This window comes from Lonchura striata, chromosome 11 (assembly GCF_046129695.1).
Source record: "Lonchura striata isolate bLonStr1 chromosome 11, bLonStr1.mat, whole genome shotgun sequence".
NCBI lineage: Eukaryota > Metazoa > Chordata > Aves > Passeriformes > Estrildidae > Lonchura > Lonchura striata.
The window spans coordinates 7,925,394-7,942,064 of record NC_134613.1 but is presented as its reverse complement, the minus strand read 5'-3'; the positions used below and the strand labels follow the sequence as shown (position 1 = coordinate 7,942,064).

General features: G+C 40.9%; 1 protein-coding gene across 1 annotated transcript; it reads left to right on the top strand.

Annotated features, from left to right (window-relative positions):
* Positions 1–7,686: 7,686 nt before the first annotated feature.
* Positions 7,687–16,444, top strand: LACTB (lactamase beta). The gene is made up of 6 exons (XM_031505747.2): positions 7,687–7,932; positions 8,840–8,906; positions 10,444–10,634; positions 10,977–11,319; positions 12,627–12,792; positions 13,298–16,444. The coding sequence occupies exons 1-6, from the start codon at positions 7,687–7,689 to the stop codon at positions 13,839–13,841; spliced, it is 1,557 nt and encodes a 518-aa protein (XP_031361607.2). The 3' UTR covers positions 13,842–16,444.
* The last annotated feature ends 227 nt before the right edge of the window (positions 16,445–16,671 follow it).

The window sequence follows — 16,671 nt, the reverse complement described above, 5'->3', positions numbered from 1 at the left end:
AAAGATCATTTTACCAAACCACCCAGGTGCATACACTGCTTTGGCCATAGCACACATATGGAGTACATAGAGCTAAGGTCTGCCTGTTTGACTAAGCCTTAGTCAAACAAACAGTTCCATTAGAGCAAAGTCTCAGTGTTGCAGAATTGAGCTTTAATAGTCATTGCACAATGAAAAAAATCTCTTGTGTGTCAAAGCTGCTGGATCTTTAGCTGCCGTGACATTTGGTATGTCTGTTTAAAAATCAAACAGCTGCCCACAGTGAGCAGTGCAATGTTATATTTCAATTTCTAAAGAAGAAGCTGGTGTTCAGAGGTGCTGAGCAATTCTTTTGATCTGAGTGGGACACCTGCATACTGTATTAAAGGCCTGAGATGGCAGAAATCCCTTTTCAAACTACTTTAAACCCAGAAAACCATGTCTGTTTTCCCAGTTCCTCTTTTGCCCAAGTCTGTTTTGCCTGTGAATCAACAATGAAGACATTGCTCTCTAACATCAGACATATTACTTATCATTTGTACATGTATTTCTCAGACAACATAGGGATTTAGCTTTGGTTATATTTTATTTTCCTGGCTGAGAATTTACAAGAACACAACAGCCACAAAAAAAAAAAAAAAAAAAAACCAAAAAAACCAAAACCTTTTATTCACACCTGTTGGTTAAATTTGCCAGGTGCTAAGTCAAGTAGGAACTTGTTAGCTTTCATTACAGCATTTGGAAAAAATGTTGTCATCCACTAAGTAGAGCACAGCCTCTCCTCCAGCACCAGCACGCCTCGAGCTGGATTCTCCTGTGACAGATGTGTCCTTACCTTCCTTGCCTTCACACAGCAGATTGCTTTTATTGGTGATGAAAGGATGAAAAGAACCCAAGCTGAGTGACAGACATTGAGATGAGTGTGCAGGTAGTAAAACTGTTCTACTGAGTGATGGTAATCACACGAAGCCATAACTATAAGTTAAGTGTTACAATGATGTAACAATATACAGTGATGTACATTGCTATACACCAGAAAGTACAAGTAGTATCTAAAACAAAGAAATGGTCCTGGTTTTGGTCAAGGTAAAAGAAATAAATGACAGTATTTCCAATTCAAGCAGCTGATGAGTTATTCCAAGTCTTACACTTAGGGCATATTAGAAAAGTCACTCATCTCAGGCAATTGTCTTCCCTCAGTAGCAAAGTTTTTAAAATTCTCTTAGTTGTTTCCCACAGCTCTGCTTGCAAAGGTACAAAAGAAATACCTACTTTAGTTTTTGCAAATATCCTATTGTGGTATAAACCTGTGCAAATGTAATTAACTTGATTTATCCTGTATGGAAAGTGAATAAAGTAAAATCCCTGCTTACTAATTTGTGTAGCATATAATAATTACATATTTTGAGAGGGGCTCTTTTGAAATATATCTAAGTTTGGGAAGGAAAAATATGAAGCAAAGGAATAGAGTTTGTAGTATTCGTGGACTCAATCCCATAAGAATATGCAAGCACAGTGCCAAATGCCTCCACCCAAATACCCAAGACGTTACTAATTTGATAAGAGTCCTTTTCCTGTTTTTTACTAGCCTGTGCAGTTTCTCAAGCTATCTGTACTCTGTTCCCACAAAGAGCAGTTTTAGCAGCACAGAACATGTCTGCAAAGCAAAATGAAGGTGTAGTTGCAGCACAGGTAGGTGAAAGCACATGAGAATGGATGGTCAGAGCAGTAAACATGTGGAAAAGGGGCTGGCAACCAGCCTGCACTTATATCTGGGTGAGTATTTGGTGTAAACTGCAGAGAACCTTTTGTTTGTGGCAGTAAAAAATACATGCTGGGGCTTCAAATAATGTTGAATGGCTTGGAAAAACTGCTGGACTAGGTACTGAGCAGGATCCTAGCAGTCTTCTGTCTAGAACAGATAAGTTCAGTAAATGCAAATCAGGCCTGTATTCTTCAGACAGGATATGCCTGAAGATTCACACAGAAAATCTGGAACCACATTTTTCCTCCTGCTGCTGTATCTGTCCAAGCAGACACAGCTTTCTTTCTTCCTGACTTGTAGGCACCTGCTGTGGAGGTGCTGGCACTTCAGGATGGCTGAGTGCAGTTGCCTGGCCCACTTCTCTCACCAGCCAGAGTCAGGCTGTCAGAGTCCTCACACACTCACACACTCTGGGCCACGTTCATTTCATTAAGCTTTGTATTTTGGGGAGAAAGGGTGGAAAGAGAGGTAGTTACCACCCAGTTGTGAGGAGCTCTTTCTAGAGCAAGCCAGAAAGCTCTCCCCAGTGCTTAAACACCTAATTTTATCTTTGGGCATGTGAGCCTCACAATATCTCGTTAATATGTTTAATCTTTCAGGTGTTTTACACCTTCCATGGCTCGCTTTTTGTTTTGAAACAACATGCTTGAGTCTGAAAAGATACAACTGGAAAGTGAATCTCTGATGCTGTGTGGTGCCTCTGGCACTCTGAGCAGTGGTGATGCACACCATCATTTTCCATGGTGTCCTGTACCTCTGCCCAGTAAGTGGGAGAAAAGCTGGAGAGGATAAAAAGGTTACACACAGCAACTGAAGTCTAATGATAAATGTGAGTACATCCTCAGGCACAAAATTGTTCAGTCCTCTCTGTGCTGTTTTCTACCAGAAGGGATTGTTACTTGGAGAATAACTTCAGGAAAAACAACAACCAAAAAAATCTGCATGTTTTATTTTCTTTGGAGGGAGAGGGAGAGTGTATGTGTGGTGGTTTTCTCTTTTTTTACACTGATGTATTTCACAAATGTTCCTTCACTACATACTTTCAGCTGGTGAAAATTATTTTTCCTCTGGGTCCAAAAAAGTTTTGGGTAGACCCTGAATTAAAACTATGAGAAAATCACCACGGCAAAACTGGAATTTTAAAACTAATGTTTTTGCAAAGAAGAAAAATAAGTGTGTGTGCCCTTTGGCTGATCTGTAACCACAGCATGGTCTTTTCAGCATTCCTTTTCTTAACATACAAAATATTTTCCAAACTCCCATCCTGTTTTTTTAGGAACGGTGTCAGACTGCATGCAGCTTCTGAAACTAAGGCAGTAACAGTGTGGCACTATAAAACTTGCTTATTCTATTTCATTGAAGGTATATAATGCCCAGATGATACATCCTGAATACACAGGAAAATGAAGAAAATTAAGCAGAGCTGATGATAAATGTGTTGATCTCACTGTCTGAAGACCCACTGCTTTTAATCCTGCTCTTTCTCTTGGTTCTCTTGTAAGGTATTTTACATACTTAAAGAGTTCCTGAGTAGTTTCTCAGCTGACCTATGACCTTATGGAAAAACAACTCGGAGAAGATTCAAATGTCAGACTCGAGCTGGGAGTGTGCCCTTATTTCTGTACCTTTAGGGGGGTCATGCCTGGGCTGGCTCTGACTGTCCTAGCACAGAATGTTCCAGGTGCAGGTTGGTAATGCAGCTCTGCTACTGCCCTGGTACTTACCCCGAGATCATGCAGCTCTTACCTTACTTGAGAAATAACAATACTCTGAAGACTGCTATACTGACCAAGACCAAGCAAAAAAATGTCTGTGGGTGAGGAGACTGTAATAACTGAGTTCAGTAACTCTGTGACAACCAAGGAAGCTCCCGCAGCAGTGGAACCACTCCCTTTGCTAGCAACTGGTGAAATGGGTGAGGGTTTTTACTGCCATCTACTGTGCAAATGCTTCAAGCCAGAGGGAAATAAACATTCTGACTCTTGGTTCTCAAATAAATGAAATTGCTTCTGAAAAGAGAGAGAAAGCAGAGCTTGATTTCTCTCTACATCTGGTATTCCCTTTATTTATCTTCTTTTCTAATTCAGAAATAATTTGGGTATTTTATTTCCTTCCTGTGCTGAGAGTAGAAATATCAGGCTTGATCAAGGTAATTGTTATCCCTTCACTCTTTGCATTTTCCATAAACATAAATTTTCTACATATCTATGTATACATAGATAGTATTTTTAATTGCCGGATTTCTATTTTTCTTCATTTTATCTAGTACAGTCCTTTTTGACAACTTTAGCTCTTGTCTGTTAATTATAGTCCATTAGATTCAACACTTAGGTCCATAAATCTTTACAGAAATTAGTCTGTAAAGGAATCCAGTTGGAATAATGGGAATCCATTGGATTAATGGACCACTTCATTGTTTCACAATAAATCCAAAAAAGAAAATGAAGGAACTTCCTTACACTACAACTTCCTTCATTTTTAAGAGCCCTTTCCTACACATTTTCCTACAAGCTTCAGTCTGGGTCTGAGCCAGTTACAAATGGTGTTTAATAATATTAAAGAGCAGAGATGGGCTCATGATTTCAGGTTTGACCAGCACTTTATCAGGGGAATACTAATCACTTGTTTTCTATCTTTCAAACTTTTCATGTTGTTTGTTAAAAACATTGCCCATTTTTTCAATGGAAGGGCTACATTTTAGGGGCGTGTCACTGCAGAGTTTGTCAGTGAACTAGAAAAGCAAATGAGATCATCATAGCAAGAAATAATGTGATCAAAGTCCAGACCTACAATCAGGAACAGCCATAAAACATCTGTTATTATTGCTGAGACATCAGAATCCACAAAAGCATTTGCCGAAATGGAGGAGGACTGATGGAAGTCATGAAGTTGTTTTCAAAATTCCTGATTTTTTTTTTTTTTACCCCAAGAGTTGTGTTTTAGGAAATGTTGATGAAGCCTCACAGTTTGCAAATGCCTGATGTTTCCACAAACTGGTGACCATCAGCAGCAGGGTGAGCATATTGTACCTTTTGCTGGTGGGCTACAGCACTGCAGAGCAGTGCAAAAGCTGCTGCCCACTTTCCTGTGGTTCCCCAGCTCACATCATCACAGCCTTATGAAAAAGCCAGTGAATGCTGTGGCATGCAACCACAGAGCAAGATAACTGGGAAGATACACCAGCACTTTGGAGATCTTGTTTTATTGTGCACTTGGTGTTTGTCTTAGAGGCACTAAAACCTTAAGGAATTCTTGATGGTGAGACTCCAGAGCTGGGCCCAAGTGGAGGTGAGTGAGCACAGCCCTGCCTTGCTGAGACACCCATTGTCTCACACCATTCTTTATCAACTGAGTAAGGCATATCTCAACACAAAACCAGCAAATATAGTCTGGAAAGGAGGCAGAGCAGGGGGAAAATCAGCTGGTTTAGTACTAAAACAATCATCTGGATATTTTTCTACCATGCCAGAGGGGTCTCCAGATTGACTTTTCTGGTTATGTTACATAAAGAAGATGTATTATAGCTGAGACTTTGTGCCTATACTTCTGAGTCACTGATGGACAGGAATGGAAGAAATGTCTTTTTTGTAAAATTAGAATTGGATCAGCCTAGTGCTTGCTGTCCTCATTTTCTACTGCTATCAGTAGAAAAATAGTAGAAAATCCTCAAAACATTGTAAGCCTGATACCTCAGTTCAAAGTTAGCAAACCCAGCAGTTTAGAGGAAGATAAAACAGATAACAATAGGCCAGGTTGTGCTACTGGACTTAGCACAAAGCTCTTCATTAAGGCAATCAGAGAAAAATGGCAATCTCTGTTTCTGGCCCATTCCAAAGTGTCATGTCAAAGAGTGTTCATGCTGAGCAGGTTAATGTAGGAATGCAGAGAATCCTGCTGCAAAATGCTTCCAGAGACAGTTTAACACCGTGAAAATGAGTTACAAGAAAGTAAATACATCATCTTGTACCAGTTGGGTATGAAGTTGTACTGTGATAAGCAATGGAGTTTTATTGAGAAAATACTAATGAGCAATAAATGCCTGCAGTGGAAAGGGTAGCATCTGGTCTGCATTTGACTTCACACATGAAAGCTATTTGGCCTGACTTTCTGCCAAATCCTACCATTTTTGAGATCATTGGGCATGAAGAAGATTGAAATCCCTAGGTTAGCATCTCAAAGAAGTGAGCTTGTAAGCAGAAGTGGGGAGTCTGTCCTAGAACTCTCCATATGCCAGCTGTGCCATCCTCACTTTTCTAGGCTGAAACTTGACACTACAGCAGTGCTGGAAGATAAACCTACTGTAAGTAATTCCTGAAAACCTAGTTCAAATATGGTCATCTTGCAGTTAAGAGGTTTTATCTGGGTCTTAGCCCAGCTTGCTGTACTTCAGCCTGACATACATTTAGCAGCAGGTTTTTTTCATTTGATTCTGCAAACATTTGCTGGGGAGTGCAGAGTTAAGAAATTATTTTGCAACTTAAAGTATTCTACACCTTCTCTACCTTTTTCTTATGCATCAGAGCAATGGAAGTGTTGGTTAATACCAGGTTATTTTGCCAAAGCCACGTTGGTGCTGGTAGGAGTTACAACTTCACCTCCATCAGGAGGAAGAATGAGTGGTGCTGAGCCTGCTGGGACTCTGCTTCAAAGACCTTTATTTTCAAAGAATAAGTCTTTGGGGAGGATTGACAGGAATTTAACTAATTTTGCCAAATGCCACCTGTGACTGCACGTGGACACAGCTGATGGCTTTTGGTGGTTAACTAAAGAAACAGCTCTAAGTCCCCTGTACTTGGTGCTGGTGAGGCCACCTCTCAAGTGCCAGTTCTGTGCCCTTCAAGACAAGAAGACACTGAGGTGCTGCAGTGGGTCCTAAGAAGGACAGTGGAGATGGGGAAAGGTCTGGAGCACAAGTCTGATGAGATGAGGGAGCTGGGGGCGTTTGTTTAGCCTGGAGAAAAGGAGATTCTGGGGAGACCTTATTGCCCTCTAGAACTCCCTACAGCAGGAGGGTGTACCCAGCTGGGGGTCGGACTTTGTCTCCACACAACAAGTGACACGGTGAGAGGACACAGTCTTAAGGCCGTTCAGGATGGGCACTAGGAAGAATTTTATCACTGAAAGAGTAAAATTGGACTAGGCTGACCAGGAAGGTGTTGGGAGTCCCGACCCGGGAGGTGTTCAGGGGTGGACGCTGCACTCGGTGCTGCAGTCCGGTTGATAAGGTGGCGCTCGGGGCACGGGCTGGACTCGCTTGTAAGAGAAGGGTGACTTTTTTGTTTGATGTAGCTGCAGATAGTAATTTGTTTCAAATAAGTTTGTTTTTACAGCGGTAATAGGCAACAGGCTGTGAATTGCTGATAATACGCATTCCTAACCTTTTACAGCGGTAGTAGGCAATAGGCTTTGCATTGCTGATAACACGCATTTCTAAGATAACACGTATACTTGAGACTGAGAATCCCCAGATCAAAAGACACCTGTGAGGAAGACAACCAGCCTTCATCCCACGACCACCAGGAGGCAGAAAACGACCACCTAGCAACAGAATGCGACTGCGCAGAAGAAACGAGTGAACTAAGGAAGGAGATAAAAAGAGCGAACTAGGGGATCACAGGGCGGCAGTTTGGCGGAGCGGTTGCTCCCCTCTGTCGCCGCAGCGCTGCTTTTTGCTTTGCTCTCATATACTCTATTAAATGAATTAAATAAATTCTGTTAATCGGATCAGATGGCCTCTTGTGCTCAATCATAACACGCTGGCCTCGGAGGTGTTTCCCAGCCCCGCCGTTCCTGCGGTGCCGCGGGCGGAGCGAGCCCGGCCCTGCCCGCGCTGCCCCGCGCCGGCCGCCGCGGCCCCGCCGCCGCCCGGCCCGCTCGATGCGCTCGGGGCTCGGCCCGGCGAGGCGGCGCCTGTGTCCCGGCGCCGCCACGTCCGCCCGGCCATGGCGGGGCTGGCGCGGGCCCTGCGGCGGGCGGCGGCCCCCGCGCGGCTCCCGGCGCCCCGCAGAGCGGGCGGCGGGGCCGGGGCGCGGCCCTGGGGCTGGGGGCTGGCGCTGGGGCTGGCTCTGGGCGTTCGGGCGGCGCCGGCGGGCGGCGAGGCTGAGAGCGGGCGGGAGGAGAAGCCGCCGAGCCCGCGCGGCTTCGGCGCGGCCGTGGAGAGGAGCAGGGACCTGGTGCGAAGGATCAAGGTGCGGAGCGGGGGCACCGCTGGAGGTGCCGGCGCTGGCGCCGCTTGTGCCAGCTTGATACAAGGGTGGACGGAAGTGTGGCACGGTATGGAGTGTCTTGAGAACATGGAGGGCCTTAAAGGCTGTGGGGAGGAGAGGCAAGAGCCGTCCGCGGGCGCTTGGGTCAGCCGGCAGGAAAGACCCCGCTGCGGGCTGGGCTTCTTCATGAGGGGAAGCGCAGGGGCAGGCACCGATCTCTGCGTTTCTGTCACTGGGGAATACCAGGAAATCGTGTCAGGAGAAGTTTAGGTGGTATTAGGAAAGGTTTTTTACTCAGAGGGTGGTCAGGCACTGAACAGGCTCCCAGGTAAGTGGTCGCGGCTCGCAAGCCTGACAAAGCTCAAGGTTTGCCTCACGCTCTCAGGCACTGGCTGGCATTGTTGGAGTTCTGGGCAGGGCCGGGAATTGGCCCCTAAGATCCTTGTGAGACCCTTCCAACTCAGGATATTCTGTGATTCTGTTTAAAAAGCCCGTTGTAGTGACTTCGAAAATCCAGCTGAAGCTTTTTTTGAAGTCTTGCCTGCCAGTAGGTGTTGCTGTTTGCTGGTTGCATATTAATGGTTATGTTTTGTCTCTTTTGCATGTTCTGTTCAGTAATTTAATTGAATTATTAAAACAAAAATATTACCTTGTTATTCTTGTTAGGTATGGTTTTCCCCATAGCTGAGTTAGAATGTCAGCTTTGCAAAAGCAGTTTGTACCAGTTCAACCAAACTGGTACATAACAAAATTTCAACTATAATTTGGCAACAATAAGCAGGTTTGTTTGTAGGGTTTTTGTAGCTTTTTCAGTTCAAGGTCTTGGGAGGAGGTGCTTTTCAACTTAAATATCCTTCTAAATGTCTTCTGTCCATTTTGTTTTTTGCAGGATGAAGCAGGAATCCCTGGGATATTAGTTGGAGTTTCTGTAGACGGAAAAGAAGTCTGGTCAGAAGGTATGGGAGTAGTAGCTGTGCATGCTGTCAAGAACTGATGAACATTTAAAAAACGAACAATTCAGACAAGCTAATCTTGTAGAAATCAGACTGGGATTTTGTCTACTTGATGTCCCATCTCTGGACAGTAGCCATAAATGGGTGCTTAGGGAGTATCAAATGACACCTTTCTTGGTAAACTTGAGTTATTTCCAGGAATTGATAATTTGTTAACTTCCTGAATATGCTAGTATGTCTCAACAGTTAGACTGGGGAACCTTTCTTCCATTAATTTTTCAGATTACATTTCAGTGTGCTCTGGGCATTAAGCTATACAGTGGTCTGCTAGCACTCTCTGTAGGAGGTAAAGAACTGTTCTAAGCAGAGTCTGTTAGTACTTCTTCTTTAATGTAGGCATTTGATATTTTTAAAAAACTCATCAAAATGTGTGTCTGTGCTCAGAAACATTTTCCTGAGTTTCAAAACAACTAATTCTGGATTGTTTGGGTCTCCTCCTCCCTTCTCCATGGGGAGCAAAGTAGGAACAGGTGTAAGTTGCATATATTCTGTGATCACAGTTCTGAACCTATTTTCTTGCTGATGGGAACGGTGTGAGGTTTGGAAGGTGTTTTCACAGGGGGGAAATAATCTGCATTAACAGGCACCAGGCACTTTAGTAGCAACTATATAAAAGAAAGGGTCTTGGGTAAAAGGCATGTAATCTGTTTTATTTCTTGTACTTTGTCAAGGTTTGAGGTTTTCCCCTGAGCAGTTCATTGTTAGACTACAGTTTTATATAGACAGAGGTGTGTTGCTTGCAGGCCTTTCTTGTACTGCAAACATGTCATTGCTGCATTTTCTTGCTTTTGTGCTGCAACATCATTTGCACTTTCTTCAAACCTAGCTCAAACTGAAGCCTAGTTTGGCATCTTGATCGTGACTTATTTATTCCAGTTCTTGCTACCAGACTTGTGGCTTGGTTACATAGGAAAACACTGTTACAGAGACTGTTAAGTTGTATTTTAATTGAAGTCATGCTGAGTGATGTTAAAACATCGTAACACCTCAGTTCTCTGACACCTTACAGTTTTGATAAGTGGTATGAATTCGTGAGTGATTTTCTCTCTGAGTTTCCAAATTGATAAAATACTGCTTCAGCCATTAATTCAGAACAGTAAAAGGAGTGTGTATGACTGCTGGTCAGTTATTTTACAGTCTAGATTTTGGTCTTTTTGGGTTTTCTATACTGAATATTTGACCTAATGGGTATAAATTTTGGCTTAATCTTCAATCTCATTTATCATTATGTTTGTTATAGTCTTAATCAGCAATTTGAGATGCCATTGTCTCATCCAATGGGCTCTGATTAACTGCTACTTCTACAGTAAAAATCTATTGACTGAATTGAAGCAGGAGTCGGGATCGTCCAATGCTTTGGATCCCAGTTTAGCTGGAGGAAAAATATTTTAAAGGGCCAGTAAATCTAATTAATTGCATATAATTAATTCAACATGTCTGTGTGCAAAGGACTTAGCAGAGTGTTTTTATCTTCTTACAGGTTTGGGCTATGCTGACGTAGAGAACCGTGTGGTGTGCAAGCCAGAGACCGTCATGCGCATCGCCAGTATCAGCAAGTGTCTGACAATGATGGCTGTTGCTAAACTCTGGGAAGAGGGGAAGCTGGATTTAGATGCTCCAGTGCAGAAATATGTCCCTGAATTTCCAGAAAAGGTCTATGAGGGTGAAAAGGTATGTAATTGTTTATTCTTTAGAGTTTTCTTTAGTTTTTGTTCCTGTCACTACATAGCTATCTGTGTGCAGGTGCCTGATCTTGACCTATTCCTTCAAAACACTCAGAATCATTTAGACAAGTACTGATGGTTCCTGCTCAAAAAAGCATATTTGGATCTTCACTTTTATATCAAGTGTGTAGTGTCCACATATATACTTTTTTTTTAATACTGTGTTTAATATGTGGTATTTAAAATGTCTTGTACCTTTGTCTGTTCTTTGTCATGGTGAATATTACTTTTTCAGTGGTTTATTGTTTGTCTTTTAATGAAGAGAGCTCACATTATTCTGTCTACCTAGGTGACTATTACCACAAGACAGTTAGTTTCACACTTGAGTGGGATTCGTCACTATGAAAAAGATATTACAAAAGTAAAAGAAGAAAAGGAAAAGGCAAACAGAGCACTTAAGCTAGCAAAATCCCATCAGGATAAAGAACAAAAAGCAAAAGAAGGTAAAGGGCTTGAAAACACTGACAATGTTAAACAGAAGAAAGAACATGATAGTGAGACAAAGAACCGAAATTCAAAGCCTGGCAGAAACAAGGAGTTTGAACAGGAAGAGTATTATTTGAAGGAAAAATTTGAAAGTGTGATTGAATCACTGAAGATATTTAAAAATGATCCTTTATTCTTTAAACCAGGTGAGTTTCTATTAATGTAGACCAAAATTTGCTCTTCTGGTGAGAGTTTTGTTTCAAATAGTTTTACATGTAATGATGATAATAGAGTCCAGTGAAGAGTGTTTATGTGGGGGTTTTGGTTTGTTCTGCTTCTCTTCCTTTTTTTTTTTTTTTTTAGTTCATATGCCTCATTAAAAGCTCAACAGAGAAGTATTTGGTCTGTTCTGCACAAACTGTCTGGTCATGTAATATTTATGTATAAAACTTTTCTCCCAGGAGCAGTAAATAATGCAGTAAGTGTTCTGAAACATACCAGTTAGTGGATTTATAAATGCTGAAGCAGAAGATAATTCTGATAACAAATTTGTATCTACAAAGTATTTTGTAAGCAAATACCAACTTGCTGTAGTCATGTTCTGGGGCTTCTAAATAGGAATCAAAAGCAAAAACATTTACTAAGGTACTAAATCAGACCTTAAAAACATGTAAAAAAACCCCCATAGAATCACAGAATTACTGAAGTAATTTATTGTTTGGATTATTTAAATTAGGTCTAGAGAGGACTTTGAGGAACTTCAGGTGTAAATTTTAAATGTTAGGTTAAGGTAAATTATATGCATTGCTGATAAATAGTAAATAATGTGCATTTAAGGGGAGAGGGGTAGAAAGAGGGTGAAGTTAAACACTCATCATTTTGGAGAGCTCTAGGAACCACTTCAAGAGATCTGTCTCAACTGTAGGCACTTCAGCAGTTGCTTGATATGTAAATGTTTCACAGAAAGCATTAGCACAAGGATGAGATTTTTTAAAAATGAAACATTCTTTTGTAAATAAATTCTATTGTCTTAAATAATATACATGCTGGTGTTTGTATATTCTTTTGGGATATTGTAGAACTAGAAACACTGTGTTAAAAGTGATGAATACCCTTGAAAAATGTGAGTACTGCTGGATTTTTCCCTTCTCCAGGGTATGAACACACAAGTCACAGTAGCTGATCATCTTTTAAGCAGTAACTTTATGGCTTGTGTCAGCTTTCCAAATCCAGACATCCTTGTTAGACCTGATGTGGTAAATCTCCTGGAAAGGATGTTAAATGTTAGTGTTGACATCTTGGCATGAAACCCAGCTGTACATAGAGATCTCTGGAAGATTTTAGTGCTGTTCTCTTAGCAGGATGTGTCTGCTGCAGTGCAGAATTTCCTAGCCCTAGGATTAACATTGGTTGATTATTAATTACTGTATATAGTTTTATTTGCACATATGATTCAATTTAAGTATCATGCAATTAATGTGGGTTTTTTCTCTTTCTCACTACTTTCTTCAAGGTAGTCAGTTCTTGTACTCAACATATGGCTTTACTCTCTTAAGTGCTGTTGTGGAGAGAGCTTCAGGACAAAAATTTACAGATTATATGCTGAAAATGTTTCGTGATTTGGATATGCTGTCAACTGTCCTAGATGATAATGAAGCAATGATATATAACAGAGCAAGGTAAACAGGGGCGGAACTCCTATTTTTTCCACAACAACTGTTGCCCTTTCTATTTTAATTAAGATAGCTTAATTAAGAATGTGTGAGTTTTCTTTTCCCAGACATTTGAATGAAGTGTTGTATGTTACCTCAGCATTACTCAGGTAGCTGGTTCTAATGCCATGGTATAGGTTCTGTAATTAGCATGTAAAATTACAAAATAAGAAATAAATATTTCTTGTTCTAAGTGTGAATATGGGAGGTGAGTGGAGTCTTTATTCTTAGTATATCCTAAGATTAAGCAGAAGGATTAGTACTTTTATTGAAGTTAGGCTTGTAACCTAAGTCACCTTAATTTTTGTCTTCCTGTCTAAATTACTTGTTGATTTTTCTGCAATCGATATATGTTTAAAATGTTTGCAAGAACAAGCTAATACATGCTTAATTTGCTCTTTTAAGGCAGAGCAGCTTAAAATCATTGTGCATAATCCATAAGAATGACAAGTTGAATTTTCTTGAATTTTAGGTGTTACATTTACAACAAAAAGGGACGGCTGGTAAATGCACCATATGTGGACAACTCTTACAAGTGGGCTGGTGGTGGCTTCCTGTCATCGGTAGGTGACCTCCTGAAATTTGGAAATGCCTTGTTGTACAGTTATCAAGCTGGACAATTTAAAAACAAGGATGGCAAACTTCTTCCAGGGTACCTAAAGCCAAGCACAGTTGCAATGATGTGGACTCCAGTGCCAAAAACAGAAGTGTCGTGGGACAGGGATGGCAAATACGCCATGGCTTGGGCTGTGGTAGAGAAGAACCAGCAGTATGGCTGCTGCAGGCAGCAGAGGCACTACGCATCTCATACCGGGGGCGCCGTGGGGGCCAGCAGTGTCCTCCTCATTCTGCCTGAAGAGCTGGAGCCTGAAGCTGTGGCTGCTTGGCCAGTGGTCCCCCCCAGAGGAGTCATTGTCACCATTATCTGTAACATGCAATCGGTTTCGCTCAACAGCACTGCCTTAAAGATCGCGAGGGAATTCGATAAAGAGAAACGGGCACAATACATAGACTAAAGGAGATGTATGGGACTGAACTCGCTGTACTGAAAAACAAAGGGAGAAGGGTGTAATTAGACTTCAAGTTCACTAAGAATATGGGAAGAAAAACATAAAAAATTCACTTAATTAACCTCTGCTAGTGGTGCTAAACTTATGTCTAACTGGAATTTATCTCTCAGGGAAGTTTCTAACTTACAGAAAATGAGAATGTAACACTCAAGGGTGACTTTCTGTAGTACCTGTGTAAATTATTATATAAGCAGGTTATTTTTACCAACTAGTGAAACACTTGACCAAGATGAAAAAATAGCCTTTTTTTTTCTTTTTTTTTTTTTTTTTTTGGGCTAAGGTATAAATTATCTACCTTGAATGTTACCCTTTTGAAAAATTTCACATCTTGATTTGAGCACACAAATATGTTGCTTCTTATTCTCACAGTTTGTCTGCCAAAACTATTCAGTATTACTTCTTAAAGAAAAATTGTGTCACCATTGCTTTTTGTTTTCACATACCACTTCCCTTACCTGCTTAAAAAAACCAACAAAACCCAAACCTTGAAGCTACCTCCAGAATGCAGATTTATACCAGAAGCAGGCTTTTATCAGAGCTGTGGATTGAGAGCTAGAAAATAATTAATCTAGAGCAATGTAAGTAAAATTATTTTTGTTATTTAGATGTTCTTTCATCCATTTGTATTGGGCACAGAGAATGTGTGGAATTAGTTTACTGTGCAATAAAGATATTATTTCTAGAGTCAAATCCACCCAAATAGCACAATGTGGCAAGCTGTCAAACTGTTCCATTGTTTTTGAGTGATACACATGCTAACTTGGTAGCCAGAACTGGCACTGTATTCTATAGCCTAGATATTCCCTTGCAAACAGGAATTAGGAACTCAAATAGCTCAATACAGCTCAAAGTTAATTCTTGAAGCCAGGAGTAGAAGTCTCACCAACCAAACACAGCCATGGCAGCTGCAGCACAGCTCTAAGTGCTGCATCCAGGGGTTGAGACTCTACCACCTCTGTGGGCAGCTTCTTCCACTGCCTGATCACACTTTCTGTAAAGAAATTTTGTCCTGTTGTCCAACCTGAACTTCACCTGGTGCAGCTTGAGGCCATGTCCTCTTGTCCTTTCACCTGTTCCCTGTGAGAAAAGGCCAACCCCCTCTGGCTCCAGCCTCCTGTTGGGGAGTTGTGGAGAGTGATAAGGCCACCCCTTTTCTCCTGGATCCTTCAGCTTCTTGTCAGATTTGTGGCCAGACCCTTCCCCCAGAGAAAGAAAGAATGTCCACTGCCTTTCTCTGGACATGCTCCAGCTCCTCAATGCCCTTCTTGAAGTGAGGAGTCCAAAGTTGAACATGGGACTAGAGGTCTGAGATTTTCTAATCTTCAGTTTCACAGTGGGAATACAGTAGCATCCGAAGTGTCCATTTTATATATTTCACAATGGCATGGAAGATCTCTGTCGTGTCAAAGATTTAGCCCCACCTCACTTCCCCTGCAGTTACATTAGACAGTACTTCCAGGCTGAGACAAAACAGGAAAATCTTTCAGGAAAGGTTTCAATACTTCCTTTCCTGCACTGCTTAGCAGGTCTGCTTCTCTGAATTTAAGGGGCAAGGTGTCTTAGTTAGCAGCTAGCAGAAGATAGCCCTGCCTGTCTCTTTCCCAAACTAATGCTTTTAGTGTTATCTTCACAGTTGTTACCTGCCCTCTGATGATACAGCACGCTACCATATCTGTTCTTACTATGCCTATGGTAATATTTATTACCCAAGACTAAGAAACTGGGAAATTTAGTATTTTGAGGGGTCAGTGTTTTACCTACATTTTTAATTGGAGCTAATAAGACTAGTTTAGTATATTCTTCATAATTACAATCATTATTGTACCTTAAAAATTGTTTGCTTAGGGTTTCTGGCCCACTCACCAAAATTTCACTTTTTTATTCTTTAATAATGTATTGTCTTTATCTCAAGAGTATCCAAACATTTAATCTTCTAGCACCTGGAATAAAATGGGTCCTTGACAGTCTCTGCTTTGGTATTAAATTAATCATGAATTCTTATCTTTTAGGGTAGAGAAGGCAGAGTTATGAGAGACTAGGAATCAGTCTGGCCTTAGCCTATGTATTCAGGTCACAATTAATATTGCTACTTTGATCTTTGTTCTAAAACCAATAATTTGATGGGCTGGCATTGTGCATGGGAAACTAGACTATGTCTGGTTAATTAAGAGCAGCTTTCATGATAAACTTACTTATAAGTGAACCTTTGTTGTGAGTGGCACTGACATAAACTCCTGTTTTTCTTAGAAGGCATGTGTATTCCATTGGTACACCTGTTTCTGTAGCAAACACCTCCTTCTGCATATGGTAATTACATGTTTGCTGTTTGAAATAACAGAAATAAAACTTACCTTGCAAATTCAACCAATTGTACTATCAGGTTTTTGGTTTATTTTACTGACTAGACATGTACGAGTTTTCAATGTCATAAAAAGAATACTGACTAATTAGAAAATCCCAGTAATAATCAGCTCACCAAGACACCTGATACTTTAAAGAGCTGTTGATACATAACCTGAGATATTATCTAATAAATAAGATATGTGTAAGATTTTGTTTTAGTGGTTTCTTATGATAAAAAAAATCCATTTTTACCAGCCATTTAAGAAGATATGGCTTTCAAAAACGAATTAAACCATTTTCCTTATTGCAAGAAGGTAATTATTAAATGCCAGTATTTAATACTAACAATATGCATGTGCCTAAATAATATTCACCCCTCTTAATGTAGTTCCATGACATACAATTGCTTATATGCCAGTTGCCTTTTCTATAC